The sequence below is a fragment of the Hyperolius riggenbachi genome, chromosome 5 (assembly GCF_040937935.1).
Source record: "Hyperolius riggenbachi isolate aHypRig1 chromosome 5, aHypRig1.pri, whole genome shotgun sequence".
Lineage (NCBI taxonomy): Eukaryota > Metazoa > Chordata > Amphibia > Anura > Hyperoliidae > Hyperolius > Hyperolius riggenbachi.
This window is the reverse complement of record NC_090650.1, coordinates 353,818,900-353,844,854: the sequence shown is the minus strand read 5'-3', so window position 1 is coordinate 353,844,854 and position 25,955 is coordinate 353,818,900. Positions and strand designations below refer to the sequence as shown.

Sequence of the window (25,955 nt, the reverse complement as noted above, 5' to 3'; positions counted from 1 at the left end):
ATCTAATATATTGTATTTTATATTACCATTATTTTAAGTTGTTTTTTTTTAATGGTACATTGTTGTTAGGCTATTTATTTTATTAGAAATATATAGCTTTTTGATTTAGATTTTTTTTATATTACCGTTATTTTAAGATCTTTAATACGTACGTTATTGTTAGGCTTTTTATACTATTAGAAATATATAGCTTTTTATATTCATGTTATTTGCAACGAAGTAGGTGGGTTTTTAGGGTTAGGCACCGCCATGGGGGTTTTAGGGTTAGGCACCACTCGAGGGGTTTTAGGGTTAGGCACCACCAGAGGGGTCTTAGCACCACCAGGGGAGTCTTAGGGTTAGGCACCGCCAGAGGGGTCTTAGGACTAGGCACCACCAGGGGAGTCTTAGGGTTAGGCACCACGGAGTCTTGGGGTTAGGCACCACAGGGTCTTGGGTTAGGCACCACCAGGGGGGTCCTGGGGTTAGGCACCACCAGGGGGGTCCTGGGGTTAGGCACCACCAGGGGAGTCTTAGGGCTAGGTGGGTCTTAGAGTTAGGCACCACCAGGTGAGTCTTGGGGTTAGGCACCACCAGGTGGTTCTTAGGGTTAGGCGCCACCAGGGGGATCTTAGGGTTAGGCACCACCATGAGAGTCTCAGGGTTAGGCACCAGATGGGGGGTCTTGGGGTTAGGCACCAGATGGGGGGTCTTAGAGTTAGGCCCCACCAGGAGAGTCTTACTTAGGGTTAGGCACCACCAGGGCAGTCTTATGGTTGGCACCACCAGGTGGGACTTAAGGTTAGGCACTACCAGGAGAGCCTTACTTAGGTTTAGGCACCACCAGGGGGGGTTTAGGGTTAAGCAACACCAGGGGAGGTCTATGGGTTAGGGATAGGTACAGGGAGGGTTCTGTGTGTGACTAGGGTTAGGTATAGTTGCAGAAAATATCTGTAATATTTACAATTTCTTTCCTATGCTTAATACAAGCGTAAATATCGTTTTATGGTTATAGATAAAATTTTCTGATTTTATTACCATTTTTTCAACATATTTATACTTTATTTTAGATCATGACTTAGAGACCATAAAAATTGTTAAACATAATTTCTTAAAATTGTGTCTATATCCCGCGCCTTTTTTTTCCAGATGCCCTTTTTGCATGTATGCGTTATTTCAGCCAGCAGACCTCACAAGTCTCGTCTCAAGTGTACTGGGTTTTTTTTGGGGGGGGGGGGGGGGGGGGGGGTTGTTTTGCATTTTTGGTACTCCTTTTAATTCTAAGAGACAATTTATAATACCTACTTCCACATGAAGTCTTGGGTACTTACCTAGGATGTATTTAATGTCACTAACAGACATGCTTTCACACTGATCTCACGAAGCATACAAGGGGCAATTACTCATATCTATGTTGCATTACGCATTTTCTTTATTTTAGATTTTGTGTTATTATTGTATAGTATTCTGTATTGTTATGACATGTGTATTTTGCATAATATTCTTACAGCATTTAGTATGCTTAGCAGATACTCAATAGGAGTTTTTGAACATTATTGACCTGGTGAAGCAGCCTAGAACTGTGAAATGCATTGTCTCTGTGCTTAATAAAGATCTCTTGGAACCTATACGCAAGTCATCTATATGAAGGTAGGCCAGTGCATACCTTAAATTTTAAATGTTTTTTAAATTGTTTTATAATCATCCGGATGCCTCCAGTCATTGTGTTTTCTCAGTCTTAATCGTCCCTGTAGGGGTTTCAGTTTATGATTTATCATAAGGTTTATTATTTTGAAGCAGCAACCACCAAGGCTGAGTGGGGGCGGTGCTTCCTCACATGTGAATATTAGGGGTTGCTTGTCACAGCAACCCACACTTGTGAGTATTCACTTTTTGTCTATATTTATATTCAAACCTATACTCACCTACCACACTACACTAGATTGGGCTCATTTCCAGGATCCAGTGCCGCATGTATTATTTACTTACTGTTCCTGCGTTCCATCTCGTATTAACAGCGCCCCCCCCCCAGGGAGCGCTGTTACTGTGAGGTGAAACGCAGATACAGGAAGAAGTACGTACATACGGCACATGGATCCCTGCAATGTATGAATCTGACCGCCCCCTCAGCTGCTGTTTGTGCGTCGCCCGCTGCGCCCCCCACTAACTATTCCTGGCTACCTATACTGGGGCACCTATTCCTGGATACCTATACTGAGGCACCTATTCCTAGCTACCTATAATGGGTCACCAATTCCTGGCCACCTATACTGGGGCACCTATTCCTGGCTACCTATACTGGGGCACCTATTCCTTGCTAGCTATACTGAGGCACCTATTCCTAGCTACCTATAATGGGTCACCTATTCCTGGCTACCTATACTGGGGTACCTATTCCTGGCTACCTATACTGGGAAACCTATTCCTAGCTACCTATACTGGGGCACCTATTCCTAGATACCTATACTGGGGCACCTATTCCTAGATACCTATACTGGGGCACCTATTCCTAGATACCTATACTGGGGCACCTATTCCTAGCTACCTATACTGGGGCACCTATTCCTAGCTACCTATACTGGGGCACCAATTCCTAGATACCTACACTGGGGCACCTATTCCTAGCTACCTATAATTGGTCACCTATTCCTGGCTACCTATAATGGGTCACCTATTCCTGGCTACCTATACTGGGGCACCTATTCCTGGCTACCTATACTGGGGCACCTATTTCTAGCTACCTATAATGGGTCACCTATTCCTGGCCACCTATACTGGGGCACCTATTCCTTGCTACCTATACTGAGGCACCTATTCATAGCTACCTATAATGGGTCACCTATTCCTGGCTACCTATACTGGGGTACCTATTCCTGGCTACCTATACTGGGAAACCTATTCCTAGCTACCTATACTGGGGCACCTATCCCTAGCTACCTATACTGGGGCACCTATTCCTAGCTACCTATACTGAGGCACCTATTCCTAGTTACCTATACTGGGGCACCTATTCCTAGCTACCTATACTGGGGCACCTATTCCTAGCTACCTATAATGGGTCACCTATTCCTGGCTACCTATACTGGGGCACCCATTCCTAGATACCTATACTGGGGCACCTATTCCTAGCTACCTATACTGGGGCACCTATTCCTAGCTACCTATAATGGGTCACCTATTCCTGGCTACCTATAATGGGTCACCTATTCCTGGCTACCTATACTGGGGCACCTATTCCTGGCTACCTATACTGGGGCACCTATTCCTATCTACCTATAATGGGTCACCTATTCCTGGCCACCTGTACTGGGGTGGAAGGAAGAGCTCAAATTCCGCATTGGGGCCCCGAGGTCTGTAACTATGCCACTGTAGAAAAGGTAAGTAATCTGGAAGTTATCGATTATTATCATTTTATTTCCTGCACTACGACAAATTGTATAGTGTATGGGCACCTTTAAATTGTAATGTTCTCCTTCAGTCTATATAATAAATATATCACCTATGTAGTGATGGTAAAGAAGATGTTTCTGATTTAGGGCTGGTTCACACATACGTTTTGCTGGCATTAAACGCAGCATTTTAACCTTCCTGGCGGTAAGCCCGAGCTGAGCTCGGGCTATGCCGCCGGAAGGCACCGCTCAGGCCCCGCTGGGCCGATTTGCATAATTTTTTTTTTTGCTACACGCAGCTAGCACTTTGCCATCATGCCTTGTCTCGCTACATGATATATAAAAATTTTTTTTTTAAAAACGGCTGTGCTGCCCCCTGGCGGATTTTAACAAACCGCCAGGAGGGTTGTTAAAAGTAATGTTTTTAGAGATCTACCGCCCTCCCATGCTAGTGAATGGGAGCGTTTAGTACAAGCTTTTGCAGGCTTTCATGAAAGCCTGGCAGTTGATCCCAGCTTCTGGTCTCATCTCAAAAGCAACATGCAGCTTCTAGAAGGCGTTTGAAAACCAGCAAAAGCCACTGAAAGCCCATAAAAGGCAAAGAAAGCCCATAAAAGCCCAGCCTTTCCATATACTTCCTGTAAAAGCCACCAAAAGCCCAGAAAATGCAACGCTCTCCTGAAAGCCATTAAAAGCCATTAAAAGCTAAACTGTTAAATGCTGGCATTCTTGAAAAAAAAAACCACAGCATTTGAACGAAACGCTAAGCAGAAGCTCAGCAAAAGCCCATGTGAACCAGCCCATAAGGTGATCTCTCCTCTAAATCAATTTGGAAATGTTTGCTGTACATTAAACACATTGGGACACTCATTTTTTTACTTTACAACTTTTTTACAAATTCATTTTATTTTATTGCAAATCTGAGACGAGTACTGCTGTTACCTTACATTAGCAGTGCATTCCACCTTGCTACTGGCAATAAGGCTAAGGAGACCTGGAGTTCTTTGGACCCACGATAATGGTTCTGACTGTGGTTCCATGTAGTCAGAGCAGGATCATCCACCAGGCAACCTAGGCAGGTGCTTGGGGCCTAGTGAGTGTCAAGGGGTCCACCTGCCACCTCCTCTGACCTCTCTCCACTTCAGCTTACCAAAAAGGACCAAATCTACTACTTTGCCTAGGGCCCCATTCCATCCTAATCCATCTCTGCCTGGAGTATCAGAGCTGTAGGGATTTTGTTTATGATTGTGGCATAATGTTCTTGTAGAAACGTTGTGGTGATTGATGCAAAGGTTTAATATATAGTGAGGTTTAGACGGAACATGGCTGATTGCAATCAAGCCTGGCTTTGCTCAGCCAGCTAAATCTAATTATCACTCGCATTTTTTAATTTGCTTGATTGAGTAACTAAGTGGGCAACTGCTTTTTTTGCACGTGGATAATATAAATGTTGGATTATTTTTCACTTAAGGGACCAAAATCATAAAATGTAAAATATGTTTGTACCCATACATATAGGAGGTGCATTTCTTAAATGAAATGTGCTATAAATTACGTTTCTGCTATCACTTACAGTGGGTAGTAAAATCTGACATTTCTGACTAATTCTGGACCAGACCATCTTCTCAAGGGGGATTCTTATTATTTCCTTTATTTCTATAAAAACACTCCCTGCCAGCCGCCCTTCCTACTTACTTGCGCACTATAAACTATATGTTTATGTTTATTATGCAATGAGTAAAAGTTAAGCTCCTATCCACTTTAAATCTTACATTTCTTATGATAGTGGATCTTTAAAGCAACCCAAGCTCTTGCATAGCACAAAATGAAAACATATAGTTACTAAAGGCTCATACACAAGTACCAACCACACAACATGACCAACTGTACAAGTTATTTACATGACAAGTATGCACACACACGCCAACCAACTAAACAAACAAACTCACGTAAATATTATGTATGCAAGCTAAATGAGAAACTGCACAACATGTCTGCATCCAAAAACAACAACGTTTTTCAGAAGACTTGTACACATGTTCCAACCTGCATGAGAGTTGGTCAGATTGACCCTTCGGTTGGGTCTGGAAAACAACCTGTTATCAGTTGGTCATATGGTTGTTTTCCAGCCGTACAAACACCCGACTTATCTTCCAACAGACAAGTTTGCAAGATAGTTGGACAGATTGTTGGTAGGTGTGTATGAGCCTTAAGGAATTCACTCTTTGTGTATTTAGAGAGATCAGCCTGTCTAATTAGCCGCTATCAGCAAGTTATCAGCGGTTGTAAATCAGGGCTGTGCCCAGAGGCATAGCTAGGCTTTTCATCGCCCAGGGACAAAGACAGTTTTTTTCTGGACAAATTGGGCATGGCCATGCATCATCAGAATGTGGGTGTAGTCATGGGTGGAGCCAAATGTAAGAATGCTGTGTAGATAGCCAGATGTGCCCCCCTTCCCCTTGTTTAGATAGCCAAATGTGCCCCACTTTAGATAGCCAGATGTGCCTCCCTTCCCCTTATTCAGATAGCCAGATGTACCACCTATAGTAAGCCAGATGTACCCCCCTTGTTCTGTTGCTGTTAACTCTTCTGCACTCCTCTGCAGAGGGAAGGAGAGAAGCAGGAGTACTTCAGGCAGCCAGCAAGCTGCCTCTTACTCACTTGGGGGTGCGGTGGCCATGCTCTGCGCCCCCTTACAGTGCTGCACCCAGGGACATGTGTTCCCCCTTGCCCACCCATAGCTACGCCTCTGGCTGTGAGCTGTGCCTATGCTGCGATAATTTTCAAGCACTACCTTTAAGTCTCCATAGACTTGCATGGCCCTTGCGGCAGGGAAATGTACCACAGAGTGACGCATTGCGTAAGTGTGCAAGGGGCCTTAACGTTATCCTGCTGTGGCTTATCTTTTCGAGCAGAGAGGAATTTCTGAGTTAAGTTCCACTTTAAATATTAATATTATTTAGTATTAAGTAAAATAAAATATGCTTACTGTGATATACTGTATATGCTGTGGTTTTTTTACATCAATTTTGCTTAAAATGTTATTGAACGTGACAAAATAGGCAATACAGGAAACTGGGTAGATAAATTTAACACCACAGTGGATAATTTACAGACAACCATTTGTTTGGAAAACTTTGGCAGCAAGTAAAGGCATGCATTTGAATTACGGTAAGTACTAAATCATTCAATGTTTATTGCCAACAATTAAGTCTAATAATTTCCTCAGATGCCTACATTCTATTACTCTGCTGTGCATGCTATAAATTACCGGTATTTATACCACGCCTTTAGGAATGCAATTCATATTATTTTATAGAAATAAAATACCTTATCAGGACCTAGAATACTAGCACCCAGGATGCAGCTGACAAATTCTACAAACCCCCTCACACAGAAATGGACAGATAGTGAAAAGGGGACAGTAAAGGAGATGGGTGAATGGTGCAATGAACAAAGACACAGAATATGATTAAGCCAGTTATATGTAGTTAGGTGTTAGTCATTTTTATTATTTAGTATTTTCTAGTATATAGTGCTGAAATCTTCCGCAGCGCTGTACAGAGTATAGTCTTGGTACTACCGTATATACTCGAGTATAAGCCTACCCAAGTAAAGGACGACTCCCTAACTTTTACCTTTAACCTCCTTGGCAGTAATCCTGAGCTAGGGTCAGGGCGGAAAACCACAGTTCAGAGCGGTAATCCCGACCTCTGCTTGGGGTAGCCGCCGGAGGCTGCGTGCAGGGTACAGTGCGCAGTGGGCGTTTTTACATAGCATAAAGTCAGCAGATGGCAATAATAAGGTTACAAAATAATGGTGAGTGACATCCCAAATTCCCTCTCCACCATATGCTGGTGGTATTATAGTGCAGCTGAATCATGCATATGCCATCATGCATGACATATAGGCCCCCTAAGTACCCCTGAGTGCCTGCTTGTCCCCACCATATGAGGGTGGAATAATTGTGCTGCTACAATTTACCAGTGTGCTAGCAGCTCCCCGAGTCCCCCACCATATATGTGGCGAATAATGATGCAGCTATATCAGCATGTGAGCAGCTGTGGCTTCTCCTCCTGAGTCTCTTACCCCCACTGGAGCAATGTGTTGGTTCCGGGCTTAGGGCCGAGCCGAGGCGGAGGCAGAGGCGAGAGAGGCTCCAGCCTCAGGGCTCAGTGTAGGAGGGGGCGCAACACTCACTCAGCTATCATTCCCCTATTGTGCTTGAAGCAGAGAGAAATAAGAAAAGGCTTGGCAGTGAGTGACTGCAAGCCAGATAACTAGTGATTTAGGTGTTGGGGGCCCTGGGGCGCCTCTTAGTCTAATAGTAATCAGTGATTGACAGCTGGAGTGTGAGGGATGGAGGGGCGCACTTTGGTGTCTCAGCCTTGGGTGCTGGAGGACCTTGTCCCAGGCTGGCAATATGCAGAGTGGTGCACAGCTTTCACTCCCCGGACCATGATTCCTGAAGGAGTCTCAGCTCTATGACGTCTTGCAGTGGCGCACGGGCTATGTTCAGGAAGATGGCGCCTTAATTGGCTGCCACGGCAACAGGATTCTGGCCTTTTCTTGTTTTTTTCCCATTTTCCCTACCAATTCACCTTGTTTTCCCCCCTGAAGGTGTGCTGTGTGGTGCGGTGAAGCCTGGGACGCTGGTGTGGGTCGTGGAGAGTCTGGGACCTGGAGTTTTTTCCACCCTCCCTCCACCTGAGTCCATTGTCTGTGCAGATACAGGCCTTGTGGAGTCCTCTGCTGCTACCCAGGAGGTCATAGCTTCACTGAGGTCGAAAAACACTGCATCGATCAGGAAACCTTTGGTCCTGCAAGATGCTGACTCTATTCACCCATCCATTGACTGCTGCTGCTCCACTGCAGTAAGGACACTTCTGGTTCAGCCCCTCCATGATGCCAACCGCTAATCCAGAAGTATGGGCCTGCCGCAGCCAGATGCTTCTATGATAGCCAGATTATCTTGACCAGCTGTGCTGAATGCTGCCCAGGAGTTGGGACGCACCACAGAAATGAATACTACTGCACCTTTTGAACTGGAACACCTTGGCCTTCACTGCCAGATGTCAGCAATCGGGATTCTCAGCAGCATCCTTTATCACCACAGGTTTCTTTCATGAATAACTGGGTCATCACTGCCGAACCTTTGCCTCCCTCTGTCCCCCCACCCCTCTTTGATGTCTCCTTAGGGTTAATAGATGATGCAAAATGCAACTGGTGGCGCTGTAGTATGGCACCCTTGGCTCTTGGCTTTCAGACATTATCCCCCCCCCCCCTCCTTCCAGAACCTGTATAAGCCAAAACAATTCCGGGTACAAACCCCTGTTTGTACTCGGCAAAATAAATTATTCTGATTCTGATATTGCCAGCCCAGAAACCAACACATTGCTCCTGCCGGGGTAAGAGACTCGGGAGAAACCACATGCTGGTATAGCCGCATCATTATTCGGCACATGTATGGCGGGCGACACAGGTGGAGGACTCGGGAGGAGCTGCTAGTATACTGGTGAATTGTAGCAGCACAAATATTCCACCCGCATATGCTGGGGACACAGGTGGGGGACGAGCAGGCACACGGGGGCACCTAGGGGCCAGACGAGTATAAGTAACTCTAGTATAAGCTGAGATTCCCACTTTTGGCCCCAAAATCTCAGCTTATACTTGAGTATATACAACAATAACTGTCCCCAGAAGAGCTCACAATGTAATCCCTACCATAGACATATGTCCATCATAGTCTTGGGCCAATTTTAGGGGGAAGCCAATAAACTTATCTTTATGTTTTTGGGAAGTGGGAGGAAACCAGAGTGCCTGGAGGATACCGGGGAAGAACAGACATACTCCTAGCAGATAGTACCTTGATTAGGATGCGAACCAGGGACTCAGCGCTGTGAGATGAGAGTGCCATCCACTACGCCACTGTGCTGCCCATAGTCATGGAGAGAATCCGAAAATAAAACAACAAAAGTTGTGTAGGTAATATCTTTAATGACTTAAGGTGGCCATACACTGGTCAATTTGCCATCAGATTCGACCAACAGATAGATCCCTCTCTGATCGAATCTGATCAGAGAGGGATCGTATGGCCACCTTTACTGAAAACAGATTGTGAATCGCTTTCAGCCTGAAACCAATCACAATCTGTGGAGCTGTTCCGGCCGGCGCGAGTCCCCGCTGTCACCGCTGCTGCTTCTTCTCCGCTCCGGGCTCCAGACCGTTCCTGCAGCTACTGAACTTCCTGTTCAGGGGAAGTTTAAACAGTAGAGGGCGCTCTACTGTTTAAACTTCCTGCCGGGACAGGAAGTTCTGTGTAGCTGCAGCCCTGGAGCCCAGCGCGGAGAAGAAGCAGCGGTGACAGCGGGGATTCGCGCCGTCCGGAACAGGTAATGTATACCCGCTGTATTGCGTCGGTCGTCGGGCATTCGAACGCCGCTATCGACGCACTCCTGACCCGCCGGCGATCGAGAAAAATCTTCCGCACGGATGGATCGACGGGAATCGATGGGAACGATCGATTTTGGACAGAAATCGATCGTTCTGTCAGCGGTGTGCGCGGCGATTTCACAGCCGATTCGATCACTGTGATCGAATCGGCCGTATATCGGCGGGAAAATCGTTAGGTGTATGGGCCCCTTAACTGTACAAGACAGGTTAGCGATTAAAGGTCTAAACAACTCTTCTACTATACCTAATAGGAAATCCGTACTTATCTCTAATTATACACAAGTATTTATAAAACAGATGGAGCGCCTGTGTGAAGGTTAAAGAAAAGGTAAGGCAAATAAGTCAATTAGGAATGGTATAGCGATGGAGATTAGTCTATATATCTTCCTTCTGATTAGCACTGAGTTTAGTAAAGTTGGGGATCTCAGAAGAACAAAAAATAGGATAGGAAAATAAGGTTGGACAGCTGTATGTCCAAGAAATAAGAAAAAGATCTGACCAAGAAATAGAACTAAAAGATCCAGCCAACAAGGTAAGCCAGATATAAAACAAATTGTTAGCAAAAAGTACAGATATTTAATACACAAAACTATGTGATTGCTGTTTTTGTTTGTGTTTTGTTTTTTGTTTTTTAAGGTAAGATTTGTTGTTGGTTTTTTTTTTTTCAATATATACATTACAATTACCATTGTTCAACAAGAGTTCGAACATTAGGCTCAACCCAACATATACCTACATATCAAGCCTAGGCAGCCTAAGGCCTGTTTCACACTAGAAACCAGTGGTTTTGTTGCATTGTGATTGCGTGATTGCACCGCAACATCAAAAACAGCCTTCTGAGATTACCGCGGCAATGCGCGGTAATCACACTTCCGGCTGCAAGCCAAGCAAGAAGTGAGGCTCTCTAGTGTTCACTTATTTGCCGAAAAACGCTTCCGCATATGCGCAATGCAAATGTGAGCAGCAAAGAGTTTAAAATATCTGCAGCACCATAGACTAACATGACTTCCGGTCGCGGCACGTCACTGCGCATGCTGGCCACTAATGCGCAGATGCTCCAGCGTTACTCGCGCGGCAGATTGAGGACTTAAGTATGAAATGTCCCATAGACTTTCATTGGTGTAGCATTATCCGGTGGTAAAACAGGGTAACGTAATGCACCAGTGTGAAAGGGGCCTAAATCCTTAAAGTGGATCCAAGATTAAAAACTAACTATAACAAGTAACTTGTCTATACATCTTATCTAAAGTTTAAATAGTTTGCACAGCAAATCTAGCTGCAAACAGCTTCAACAGTATATGATTATTTCTTCCTGTGATACAATGAGAGCAGCCATATTGTGCTTGTCATCATTACACACAGGCAAGCTGCTCTGCATCTCCACCCCTCAGCCTGTGAAAACTCCACTCCTCTCTTCTCCCCTCTCCGCCTCCTTGCTTCTTAAATCTCTGGCTGGTAACACCTCCTCCTTCGGGAAAAACTTCCTCCTCCCCTGACTGAGCTCCCATAAGGACTTGCTACATGGGACTCAAAATTCCTAGGCGCTGAAGGAGCTGTGGGTGAGGCTTGTTTAGTTTATAGGGAATTAGGGTATTAAAACAAACAAAAAAAGTATTTGGCTTGAGGAATGCTCTATAAACTATATGAAAGGGGCACAATTATGCAATGAGTAAAAGTTTACCTTGGATAAACTTTAAAACACTACCCTTCCAAAGCCCAACCCCCCCCCCACCCCCTTCCCCCCCATTTGCAGCATCTGGAGGACATACTGTAAGTACCAGCCCCATCAATTTAACTATCACATTTAATATTAGTTATTAGTCATGTCATCTAGTTGTATAAACTGGATTGTTTGCACTATTTACTCAAAATTTTATCACATTTTCATGGACAGTTATTAGTGTAATGTGTGCTTTTGTTTTTTTAATAAGATAACCTTTGGCCTCAGAGTTTGAAGAAATCTAGAAGCAATTTATCTTTTGCCATAGAAAAATGTGTTTCAGAAGAGTTTTCTGATGTACGGCTCAGAATTCATCCGGAAATATATTCAGCAAGATAATAAAGGGTGTAAATGGAACCTTCAAATGTGTTTTATTTGCATTCTCATTCTGAATTAGACATGGGAAGCTGAATTGGGGCTTTAAATTAAAAAAAATGAAAATACGGTATACTCTCGTTATAATAAACTCTGATATAGTAAACATTTGGATATAGTAAACTACCGTTAGGTGTCCAGGTCCCAGCCAAGCACCATTATAAGCATATGGAAGGATCACTGGTATAAAAAACCTTGATATCATAGAACCTCTGATTTAGTGAACTTGTTTTTTGGCCCCTTTGCTATTCTGTGTCCAGCTATAGTAGAAAGTGGGTGGGCACATGCATCATACGTCAGTCAGAGACCCATGAGCCGTGGTCGGGCTGGCAGCCACTTGTAGCCTGCTTTGTATCTGCACACTACTCTGGGCCCGTGTGGATTACCTCATAAGCACCAGCCGGTGAGACCTATGCTTCCTGTGTAAGTTGCTGACTGATTATTGAGGGATTTGCCTGTCACCTGTGACTTGCTTGTGCATGGCTGCAACACTTCAGTATCATCTGGGCTGCACAAAAATGTGGACAGAGGAGCAGACTATCAGTACTGTACCTCTATTAATTGGTAAGACCTATTCGTCCTGTGCAAGTTGTTGCGTGATTATTTGCATGCAAATCATTACATATTGAGCACTGTGCATTTTAAGTTAGTCAAGTTAGATGCTGTCTGTGCTCACTCGCTGAAGCATTGAAAAGAAGAAATTACCCCCAATTATTGACTGAATTAAGTACTATTGCATACTTTATTTGCTTGAGTATGACCAATTCTGATATAGTAAGCTTCTGATATAGTAAACACTACTTTTTTAGGTCCCTTGGAATTTACTATGAAGGGATGTTACTGTATTGCAATAACCTTATCAGTTAGACACCTAAATCTAACTAAAATCTGTTGCCATAAGACAAAAAGATCTCAACGCTCTGTTCTGTACAGGATATTCATGTACAGTAAGGCCTCGTTTACACTTAATCAGTTGGTACACATTTTTTTTCCTTCTCTATAGCAGTGCATTGTGAAAAAGATTTCAGTTAAAACGCGTGTGAAAGGTGCCATAGGAAAACATGGGACTTACTTTGAAAATCAGTTGACCTTTCAGTTATAACTGAGCAACTGATTAAGTGTAAACAGGGCCTTATGTCCATGGCCACACAACCATTGAAAAGGGAAATAGGCTTTGTAACGGATGGGAAGAAATGAATCCACCAGGTGGAATTGTGTTCACTGACTGGTTCCACCACTCTCTGTAACCAGGTCACCACAACACACATGAATAGTGTAAGATAAAAGAAGCAAAAATAAGCCATTCTTAGCAGGCTTGTAAACAGAAGGTTGCATGTAATCCTAGGCAGGAAAACAACTAAAAAAAATAAATTCTAGCCAAACGATGACAGCCAATGCCATAGCAATAACATCTCTAGGGAAACATTGGACAGCCAAAGTTATGTGAGATAAAAAGGTGCTTGATAAGTTAAAGTGGACCTGAACTCTTGCACATGACAGAAGGAAAACATAGAGAAATGCACCCTGTATGTATTTATAGAGTTTAGCCTGTTTAATTCCCCCTCATTTGTGTCTAATCACAAATTGTAATCTGATCTCTCCCCTGTGTCACATGACTGCCAAAGCAGATAAGCCCATTTGAAAGCACAGGTTGTTAACAATATGTCTGCTTCCATGAATCAGGAAGTAGAAATAGTGCAGATTTATTTTAGGATTTGTATCAGCTTTAGAGAGACTCTGTATAAAAAAAAAACATCCCCTGGGGGGTACTCACCTCGGGAGGGGGAAGCCTCCGGATCCTAATGAGGCTTCCCCCATCCCTGTAGCTGCAGGAAGTCCAGCGCTGGCTCCCCTGAAGCAACCCGCTATCCTCGCTCGACAAGCCTGACAAAGCTTGATATATTTACCTTCCCTGGCTCCAGCGGGGGCGCTGTTGCGGCTCTCAGCACGGAGATAGGCGGAAATAACCGATCTCTGTCGGATCCGCTCTACTACGCAGGTGCAGGAGACTTGCGCCTGCGCAGTAGAGGGGACCGACAGCTATTGGCTATTTCCGCCTATCTCCAAGCGGAGAGCCGATACTGTGCCTGCGCTGGAGCCAGGAAGGTAAATATTTACATCCCCGCTGTTCGGAGGGGCACAGCGAGACCGCCGTGGGACACAGGAGCACAGGGGAAGCCTCGATAGGATCCAGAGGCTTTACCCACCCAAGATGAGTACCCCCCAGGGGAACATTTTTAAGTTACAGGTTTTCTTTAACAAAGAAATGTTTTTTTGTTTAAAGGTTATTATGCTGTTATGTACCTTTTAGAGCAGAGAGGATGTTCTGAGTTCAGGTCCACATTAAAAGACCAATGAATGCTCAGTTGTGGACTACTGCAAATGCAATTGCTCCTAGAAATGGGAACAGTGCATGCGCAGTGGTGAGCATCCCAGCTAGATTGCGGACTTCACAAAAGCACAATGGATCAGCTCAGAGGGACATTGAGGGACCTGACAATACAGGGGGCTGGTATAATTAACAATATTTTACTATGAGGGATGGGAACTTTCTTGTACCCATTTTATCTGGCGCAAAACCTCATAAAACAATCTGACAACGCGTTTCATGGGTCATGGCCCGCTTTCTCAGGTCAATACAAAATGCCTTAATAACATAGGGGATAGAGTGTAGGGGCCTATAGATTAGAAGCACCTACACGCTATTCCCTGTGCTATTAAGACATTTTGTATTGACCTGAGGAAGAAGGCCATAATCCATGAAACGCGTTGTGCGATCAATTTTTTGAATAAACTGGTGTCTATATCATCTGGAGAGGTAAGCGATTACCTCTCTCTTTTTTTATTCATCATTTTTAAAAGACAACCGAGGTGACATGTAACATGATGAGTTAGATGTGTATGTATAGTACCAAGCACACAAATAACTAGACTGTGTTCCTTTTTTTCTTTCTTGCCTGAAAGAGTTAAAGAGAAACTCCAACCTAGAATTGAACTTTATCCCAATCAGTAGCTGATACCCCCTTTTACATGAGAAATATAATGATTTTCACAAACAGACCATCAGGGGGCGCTGTATGACTGATTTTGTGCTGAAACCCCTCCCACAAGAAGCTCTGAGTACCGTGGTACTCTGGGCAAACTGCCACAATGTAACAATGTTCACAGACAGGAATTAGCTGTTTACAGCTGTCTCTAACAGCCAAAACAGCTAGGAGCAGCTACATAACCTTGCCCACAGTAACAATGTCACCATGTAATACATGTCAGAATGTGAATCTGGGAGAGGAAAGATTTTACAATGAGCAAACACTGACTAAATCATTTATACACAATTATGGTAAGAAATGAAGCACTTTTTTTACTACATTATTTTCACTGGAGTTCCTCTTTAAACATCAGGTATGCAAGTGACAGATTCTATCCGGGTCGGGACCGAGTCGGACTGGGTCAGACTATAGCATAACCCTCATTGATAAGTAATTACAGCCATAAAATATTTTCCTGTCAGTAAATGGCTTCCTGCAGCAGGAAAAAGAAAAAAGGGTCAATAACTCATAGATTTGAGCTCTTGCATACTCCAATGAAGGTGTCATTGAGCAGAGACAATGAAGCAGTGAAAACTTAAAAAACTAGATTTAAATATAAAATAAAACTGTGAGATATCTTAACCTCCCTGGTGGTACAATAAATCCGCCAGGGGGCAGCGCAGCACTTTTTTTTTCAAATTTTTTTTTTAAAGCATGTAGCTAGCCTAGCGCTAGCTACATGCTTTCCCCCTCCCTTCGCTATCCCTCCCACCCCTCCGATCACCGCCGGCGCTTTTACCCTGCAGGGAATCCCGTTCTGAACGGGATTCCCTGTATGGGCTTCCCCGTCGCCATGACGACGATCGCGATGACGTCACCGACGTCGTGACGTCAGCGGGTGCTCCGATCCACCCCTCAGCGCTGCCTGGCACTGATTGGCCAGGCAGCGAAAGGGGTCTGGGGGGGGAGCGGCGCGGCGGATAGCGGCGGATCGGCGGGTAGCGGCGGCGATCGTTATGCACACGCAGCTAGCAAAGTGGTAGCTGCGTGTAGCAAAAAAAAAAAAATTATGTAAATCGGCCCAGCAGGGCCTGAGTGGCACCCTCCGGCGGCTTACCCCGTGTCACACACGGGGTTACCGCTGAGGAGGTTAAAGTCATTTTTAAAAGGAGGATAGACACAATTGTTTTTCTCATCATCTTATTTTCACCTCAGATGTCCTTTTAAAAGAAAAACTAAAATAGAATACACAGAGGGCACCTCTATCCTACCCAATACTAGTCAGACCTCCTTTGGAGGAAATAGCTTTGCATTTATTCTGGAAAGTCTATTCTACTACAGGAGAGCGACTGTCCAATATCCAGCAGGACCTGGAGTAAAGAGCAGGGACGGTCAATTCCCTGCAGGCCTATACGGTAGTTGGCAGAACTGCAACCGACCTTTGTGAGTATACTTTCATCCTTCTTATACCAAACAACACTGCAACATTGGGCTCCCAGTCTCTCTCTACTTCTCACTTAGGTATTCTTTGTGCCTACAAGAACCACCGAAAAAAAAAACCCTACAAGAGGTAAGGTTGAAGTATGGTATTTCTGGAATTATGACCATTGACTAATACAGCTAGTAAGTAAAGAACAAGGTGGTATGGCATCCTTTCCTGCAGTGTGGTTGTCCATTCACAGCAGTTAATGATGTCACCCCATGAGTATGAATGGCACAGGAGGTAAGGTTGGAGTATGGTATTTCTGGAATTTTGGCCATTGACTAATACAGCTATAATGCTTGATGCCCTATCCTATACGTTAATCCCTGTGATATAAGTGAAGTGTAATGAGGACTCAGGGAGTCATTTGTCACCACAATTATTCCTTAAATTTGAAAATAAATGTTTTACTATGTGCTTCATGTATGCTGAATTATGATTAAGAAATGCATTGCCCAGTATACACCACCTGATTCCATGTCTGTTCTGATCTGCTCCTCCAGGTCTTCCGGTGATACGTAGAACTCATAATCATCTCCTCCAGGTGGTTTGGGTTTGCATTTCCCAAAGCAACAATTGCAGCAACAGCAAAGGCAGCAGCAGAAGTAACAACCAGTCAGGAGTCCACAGATTGCAAACAAACCCTAGGCACAAAGAGAAATGTACACACTGTGATCAGAGAACAATGCAATTAACTTTTGTTTGTTATGTTGGCAGATACTGTAGATGGCTCGATAGATAATTTCAGACAGTTCCGATCTGATTTTGATCGATTTTCTGATCGATTTTTTTATAGTAGTGAATGGAAATCGATCAGAAAAACGATCGGAAAAAGGATTGGATAATTGATCGGCCAGTAAATCTGCCCGAAAAAACTCTTTGTGTATTTCCAGCATTAGAGAGCTGAGAGGTGTTAACCTCTTAAAGAGAATCTGTATTGTTAAAATCGCACAAAAGTAAACATACCAGTGCGTTAGGGGACCTCTCCTATTCCCCTTTGTCACAATTTCGCCGCTCCCCGCTGCATTAAAAGTAGTCAAAAACAGTTTTTAAAATTTTGTTTCTAAACAAACAAAATGGCCACCAAAAAAGGAAGTAGGTTGATGTACAGTATGTCCACACATAGAAAATACATCCATACACAAGCTGTATACAGCCTTCCTTTTCAATCTCAAGAGATCATTTGTGTGTTTACCTTCTCCCCCTGCAGCTATCATCCACTGAAGAGTGACAGGCTGATTGTTTCTTCTTGCAGACAGCTCTGTGTCTGTAATTCCTCAGTAAACTGAGCTTTAATAGCTCACCACACATCCATGCACACAAATGACCCCCCCCCCTTTTCTTCCCACCAACAGAGCTTTCTGTTGGTGGGCTCTGATTGCTGCTGCAGGTTATTGTTTTTTTTAAAATAAATGTATTTCTCATTTTTTTTTATAAAACGTACTATTTTTTTTTATAATTTTTCCCTCCCTCCCTCCCCCTGCTAGCCAGCCCCCCAGTACAGCGATGCCGTAGATCGCATCGATGTACAGTGTTAACAGACAACATTTTTGCTGTCTAACAGTCTCCCAGTGGGAGACCGAAGGAGCGGAGCTCCATCATTCAAGGGAGATACGCGCGCAATCTCCTGCAAAACGCGCCCCCAGGACTTAAAGCCAATTGGCGTTACGCGGTCTTGGAGGAGCCACCGTGTTCACGCAATTGGCGTGATGTGGTCGTAAAGCGGTTAAGAAGCTTTTTTAATACTGTTGAACGACAGCTGCTGAGTATAGACAATGTCCCAAAGTCCCGCCAATTATATAGTAGATGTCAGAGCAGGTCAAATACAGCAATAGTCTTTATGTTTATAAATAACTATGTGCTCTGGATCAAAAACAAAAGACTGCTACCAATAACAAGCAAAATGACAGCTTATCAGCCTGTAAAAACCCACATTATAAAGTTGCAAAACAGGTATATGTGCACAAAATGCCTTGTTCTCTGTATCAAGATCTCAGGTTGCCGCCAATCTCCCTCTGATGCCCGGTTGTCCCCATCCTCACAGATCCAAAGGATGCCCATTCAGGGTTAATAAAACAAAAAGAGGTAAATCAGCTAAGTGCAGACTGCTTTTTTGTTTGTTTTATCAGTAAAAAGTAGTAAAAATAAAGGAATAAGACACTTACAAACTGGACCAAAGCAAATAGATTCACCTAGTTACAAACATGCTAGATGTACAATAACCTTTTGCAGGGTAGAGGTAGAGGTGCCACCCATCTCCTGCACGACCGGTTTTGCTCTCTGACATTTCTCAAGAACATAGCGACTATTGCTGTATTTGACATCAAACAAGTGACTGTGCTCCAGGCTGACATTGAAGTGTAAGCCAACAGAGACATACAAAGTCCCACAGGGGCTAAATACATGCCTTGAATGCAAATTATGTACTAATTCTTAGTCTAAAATTGTAATGCAGGTTGAAGCACCTGAATAGAAAATAGATAGGGAAATAAATATTAAATGTGTGGTCTTTTAATGCAGGTACCAGCACTGGTAACAAAAAAACAAGCAAACCGAAGGACACAAACCAGTATATGCTGCTCAAAAACTGCACTTTATTGAAAAAGAAGTAAAAACGCACACACACATATTATATTATGATGTCAGGAAATATACTGACTTCAGGAATTATTGTAAATACAATACAATGTGCTGCAACTGTTCAAAACAGTAGAAAAAGTCCCTTAAAGAATAGTATACTTCCCTAATATGAGGCTCTGCCAATATTGTCTAGTCGCTGATGCCCTTGGTAACACCTAGCTTTCATTTCCATGAGAAAACTCATTGGTAGTAATTAAATGTATAAACATTCATGGAAGGAAAAGTAGGCATGACCAATAGGTAGGAGTACAAAACAACCTACAAACGCCAAGGCTATATAGGATTCTTGAAACCTTGGTGACGCCCAAACTGTATCCCTGTGAGGAGACCAAGATATAATAACAGTAAGGTCATAACCACTCACAGAGGGCAGGAGTAAGCGTGACCAATATGGTCAAATATAGGGACTATCAGCAAACAAAAATGTATGGCAGCAAATACACACAGATATCCTTTGCATACATTAGCAATCTGCACATAATAGGGATATTGAAGACGCCATATCTACTTCCTGCGAGGAACCAAAGAGGTAAGTATATCATATGATATGCTGCCACGCTTTACTGGTGCTACAATGGAGGCAGCACTGTCTAATTAACTAAGCTGTGACAAGATTCAAGTTTTTGGATCCTTTGGCCATGCATATTTTGCAGCTCATTTTCGCAGCAGTAAACTTATGAGACTCCTAAGCTGTAAATTGGTGATCACCTTGTTTGATATACTCATGTGTTCCTGGCTATATATCCATCAAGCGGCTTCTATACATTATTATTAGTCTCCTGGCTCCCATATATTCTATGAATAGTATTGTATTAGATCATATTGGTTACACCTCTCTATCCTCTGTGAGTGGTTATAACCTTACCATACTTCCTAAGTAATAGATCCCAGGCCGTCAAGCTGGACACTATCATCTCCCAACCAAGGACCACCAATACAGGGCCCCCCCAAGTATGCGTACTGTCGCCGTTCCTATTCTCCCTATACACTAACAATTGCAGGTCCACCGCGGACTCAAGTCCTCAAGTTCGCTGATGACACCACCATCGTTGGCCTCATCTCTGGGAATGATGAGCAGGAGTATCGCCACCAGGTTGACAGAATTTGCCACTGGTGTAGGGAGAACGGGCTGGTCCTCAACACTACAAAAACGGTTAAGATTATTGTCGATTTTAGGAAACGCGCTACCACTCCACCCCCGATCAGAATTGACGGCACGGTAGTTGAGAAGGTCCCCTGTGCACGCCTCCTTGGCACGACAATCTCTAAGGACCTGACTTGGAAAGCCAACACTACCTCAACCCAGAAAAAAGCCCAGCAGAGGCGATTTTTCCTACGCCAACTAAAGAAGTTCGGTATGGCCCGCAAGCTTCTGACGAGCTTCTACACTGCCACAATTGAATCTGTCCTCTGTTCCTCCATCCTGATCTGGTATGCTGGCTCCTCCGCCAGCGACAGACACAAACTGCAGAGGGTCATCAGATCAGCGGAGAGAATCATCGGGAAACCACTCCCCTCTCTTGACCTAATCTTCAACTCTAGACTGCGCTCCAGAGCTCAAAAAATCGCTTCTGACCTGTCCCACCCAGGTTTCTTTAGTAGGCTCCCCTTAGGCTGGAGATTCCGATCCATCTACACCAGGACCACAAGGCACAGGAACAGTTTCTTCCCCTCAGCCGTAAATTATCTGAACTCTTAGAACTCTTAGATACCTCCTCATCCTACCACGGCAAGTGGTGTCTGGTAGCACCTAGCCTGACTGCACGGCTGCAAACTTCATATATACGTGTTCAAATGTGTCCAAATGCTGTAACTGTATCCTTTATATTGCCTGTCTGCTTACATGTATGTATCGTATGTCCTGCTCGTTCTCACACTAACCCTGTACTTGCCAAACCCAATTCCGGGCACGGACCAGTCGTGCTTGGCGAAATAAAAGATTCTGATTCTGATTCTGATACTTACCTCTTTGGTTTCTTGCAGGAAGTAGATATGGTGTCTTTAATATCCCTATTATGTGCAGATTGCTAATGTATGTTGTACTCTGTAGTCAGGAGGAGCTCCACACCAGGATAAAGATGAGTGTGCCTCGACCTTCACCTCTGTGTCCCCCGAGGTGTTCAGAACGTCAAAACAGCAAAGAGGTCAGCACCACTCCAAGTATAAAGAAAAGCTCTTTTATTGCATCACCATTGTGGCTTAACAATGACAAACGTTGTTTCGGGCATAGCCCTTTTTCAAATTGCAGCAGCCATATACAATCACATAAGTGCAGTGCCTTAAATACCCCACCTCCACTAAAATGACCAATCGGTGACTCGCTGGGCGGAGACATGTGGAGGACCTGATGGGGAACTGAATAGGCTAATATGTAAATCACAATTAACCATTTACCTGCCAGCAAACACTCACCAGAAAGGAAATAACATGCCTCCATTCATCGTTACCAAAAGGCCATGTGACATCGGCAACACTTCCTGGCCGTCACTGGCCAATCAGGGACACCCGCGTCACAAGACCGAACCATGCGTCAAAAAGTACGCATATTCGCGTGATAATACGCATAAAAGGCACACTAGCCGCGACATATGTCGCTAAGCGCGTAAAAACCGACGACAAGAACGCCTAAAAACAATGCGCCACAAAGTACGCATACTGACATGGCAGTACGTATGGACCGCAACACAAACGCGGAATGCGTTCCAGAACGCGTACAGCTAATCGGTGGCGCGTCAAAAAATGCGCATAAAACTGTGGCAATGCGTATGCGAGCAATCACAAAGATACATACGCATATATCTACAAAAATTCTGGCCTGTCTAACAAATGTAATGCTCATAAAATATAAGTAACAGTTAGGCATTCATGTTTCCAAACTTGACAAAATCCACTGATGTGGACAAGTCAACGATGGCACCATGATATCAAAAACGAATGCAGCAGGCAAATGATTCTATACGTCACCCTCAGCAGGTCCACCACAGTGCAGCCCAGGGATATCTAAAACAAAATACAAAGCAATAGAATAAGAATATACAAATTCATACATTAAATATCAAACAATCAGAAGAAGTAAGAGATTACAGGCATAAAGGATGACCCCACCCATCAAATAGAACCATGAATACAAAAACCCAAATCATATTCTCGATTGAGTCCATTTGGCTCCATCGTCCCCAATCGTCTTATCCAGAAAGCCTCCCTCTTACGCAACGCGACTTCCCTATCACTTCCTCTCCAATCCATAGGTACAGAGTCAATAATCTTAACTTTAAGTTGTGTAACTGAATGTTTCATCTGTGCAAAATGCTCAAAAACCGACTGGCCCTGCGTCTTATGGCGTATCACCGACTTGTGCGACGAAATGCGGTCCTTAAGACGTTGTGTAGTCATGCCCACATACGCAAGCCCACACGGGCATTTAAGCATATATACAACATAACTAGAGTCACACGTGTAAAAATCTCGCAAACGAAAAAGGGTACCCTGGGACGGGTGAGTGAAGGTATTACTCTTCAACACCATACCACACATGTGGCATCCCATACATGGGTACATACCCGTACGTTTATTCGCCGATCGTCTCTTATTCTTTGTATGTAACTTGTCCCGTATGGTCGGCGCCCTTTTAAAGGACATCATTGGCGGATATCGAAACTCGGGAACTCGTGGAAAACCATCAGATAAAATTCGCCAATGCCGTCGTATGACCCGTGAAATTACATCACTATTTGCACTAAACGTCAACACAAATGGAAGGCGAGGGCCAGTCGGCTTACGACCATGTCTAATCCGTGGAGTAAATGTCTCAGACGGATAGCCTCTTTTACGAAACCTACCAATCATTTCATTTCTGCGTTGAATTCTCTGGGACTCATCACTAACTATCCTGTCCACCCGACCCAACTGACTACGTGGAATGCTGTTCTTTATACCTATGGGGTGGAAGCTTTCATAATGTAATACGGAATTGCGATCAGTACTCTTGGTGAATAGATCAATCGCCAATTCACCTCCCTCTTCTCTGGTGATGGATGTATCCAAAAATGATATGGAATTCGTGTCACTGTGGGACGTCAGTTTAATATAAGGGCAGCAGCCATGCAACTGGGAAATGAACTCCATAATGGTCTCACGTGGCCCCCTCCATATGCAGAAAACGTCATCAATATAGCGCCACCAGCAAATCGCATGCCGGTGGAATAATGCATTATTGTAAACAAATGCCTCTTCGTACAGGCTCATATACAAATTTGCATAGGAGGGGGCCACATTCGACCCCATGGCTGTACCGCGGCGCTGCATGTAAAATTGTCCCTTAAGCTCAAAATAATTAAAACGTAACACAATCCCTAATAGCGTCAAACAAAATCTCCTCTGATCCAAAGAGAGATCAGTGCGCGTCATCAGGAACCAATCAACAGCCTCTACACCCCCATCGTGTGGGATGGAGGTGTAGAGGCTTTCTACATCCAGAGTGACAAGGAGGATCTGATCATCAGGAAGACGCAATTCCCTAATTCTTTCCAAAAACATGGAGGTATCTCTCAAATATGAAGGGGTAGATCGAACCAATGGTTGGAGTAAGGTATCCAAAAATCTGGCAAGAGGCACAAATATCGAGCCAACCCCAGCCACGATGGGGCGGCCCGGGGGGTTGACTAGAGACTTGTGAATCTTGGGGAGTGTGTAAATTTTAGGGGTAGAGGGATAATCGGCTTTTAAAAAAGTAAATAACCCATTATCAATAATATTTTTCTTCAAAGCATCATGTAACACACTATCAATTTGTTTCTGTATCCATGCCAAGGGATCTCCAGTTAGTGGTTCATACACTGCATCATCAGAAAGCTGTCGTAAGATCTCATTTTCATACATATAATTGTGTCCATCACCACCACTGCCCCACCCTTATCAGCTGGGCGGATGGTGATGGACACATTATTCTGTAAAGCACACAAAGCCTCCCTCTCATCCTTACTGAGATTATAATTCAGGGTATGTTCACCCTTCCTCACACCCTCCTCCAACTTTTTGATATCACCCTGGACCTTGGATACAAAATTGTCAATCACAGGATGACTCGGGGGCAAAAAGGAGCTAGGGTTTCGGAAACCCAGTTCCTTCAACCTAAATTGTCCATCATCACCATCTCGATTAGCAGAAGAAAAAGTGGGTAAACACAAGAAAAAATATTTCAATCTAATGTTCCGGAAAAAACGAAACAGTTCTTGATCTAACTGAAAAAAATCAGTAGCAAAAGTAGGGCAAAAAGAGAGTCCATAGTTCAAAATATGAGTCTCTAACGGAGATAACGTATATGAGGAAATATTTACCACATGGGACTCTACTTCCTCCTCCGACGTAGTACCCGTGGACTCAAGATCTTCTTGGAAGCTGCGCCTCCTCCGGCGCCTCTGGGCGGAGTCACCAATCGGTGACTCCGCCCAGCGAGTCACCGATTGGTGATTTTAGTGGAGGTGGGGTATTTAAGGCACTGCACTTATGTGATTGTATATGGCTGCTGCAATTTGAAAAAGGGCTATGCCCGAAACAACGTTTGTCATTGTTAAGCCACAATGGTGATGCAATAAAAGAGCTTTTCTTTATACTTGGAGTGGTGCCGACCTCTTTGCTGCTTTGATGTTCTGAGCACCTCGGGGGACACAGAGGTGAAGGTCGAGGAACACTCATCTTTATCCTGGTGTGGAGCTCCTCCTGACTACAGAGTACAATATACTAGTGAGTGTCCAGAGGAGTGGAGCTCCATGGCGACTCCACAGATGGAGAAGACTGCAGGCACGTTCTGTTACAGTGATCTACAAGCTACTGAGATCTTGTCGATAGTGGAAAGGGGTACATCTTTTTTACAAACTCCGGATCCTAAGCCACTGCAACATGACCTTGAGATGACCATGAGGAGGAAGATTAACCTGGATTTGCATTCCAGGACTCTAGCAGAATATTGTCATGCCAAGAGGATTCCTCGGTCGATGAGGGCACATGTGGCACAGACGCTATTTCCCAATGATGATGCTTATTGTGATGTGTGGGCCAATATCTGGAACAAGGCATCGTTGGATGCTATGTTGCACACGATCGTCCGCATCCAGCGAGAATTACCCCTACTGACAACAAAGATTGAGGTCTTGACCAAACATATCAAGGAGACCCTTCCCACAGATAAATTTGATGATTTTATGGATTCTTTAAACAACAAGTTGGGTACTTTAACTAAGAAAATCGAGGAGGACAAGAGAGGCAAATTCACTCGAGATGCTTGTGACTATGTCTCTGGATACGTATATCCGTGGCAACGACAATCTGGGCTGCGTGTTCCAATTCCTAGAGGAAGAAAACCACCTCGGGGTGGAAGGCCCCCTAGACCCGGCTCTGATTTGCCTCGTGAGGAATCCAGGGCCTCTTCACGAGACGATTCCCCAAACTGTGGAGGAGAAGGAGGCATAGGGGAGGGAGGCGCCGGAGGAGGCGCAGCTTCCAAGAAGATCTTGAGTCCACGGGTACTACATCGGAGGAGGAAGTAGAGTCCCTTGTGGTAAATATTTCCTCATATACGTTATCTCCGTTAGAGACTCATGTTTTGAACTATGGACTCTCTTTTTGCCCTACTTTTGCTACTGATTTTTTTCAATTAGATCAAGAACTGTTTCATTTTTTCCGGAACATTAGATTGAAATATTTTTTCTCGTGTTTACCCACTTTTTCTTCTGCTAATCGAGATGGTGATGATGGACAATTTAGGTTGAAGGAACTGGGTTTCCGAAACCCTAGCTCCTTTTTGCCCCCGAGTCATCCTGTGATTGACAATTTTGTATCCAAGGTCCAGGGTGATATCAAAAAGTTGGAGGAGGGTGTGAGGAAGGGTG

The 25,955-nt window shown here is 44.1% G+C and overlaps 1 protein-coding gene across 4 annotated transcripts in view; it reads right to left on the bottom strand.

Moving 5' to 3' along the window:
* The window catches only part of DNAJC5B (DnaJ heat shock protein family (Hsp40) member C5 beta), a 346,166-nt gene that overhangs the window by 18,078 nt on the left and 302,133 nt on the right, over window positions 1–25,955 (bottom strand). For all 4 annotated transcript variants that reach the window (XM_068237446.1, XM_068237445.1, XM_068237448.1 and 1 more), the window contains one exon: window positions 16,898–17,072. In XM_068237446.1, the coding sequence (XP_068093547.1) occupies window positions 16,898–17,072 (175 nt within the window). The remainder of the gene's footprint in view (window positions 1–16,897; window positions 17,073–25,955) is intronic.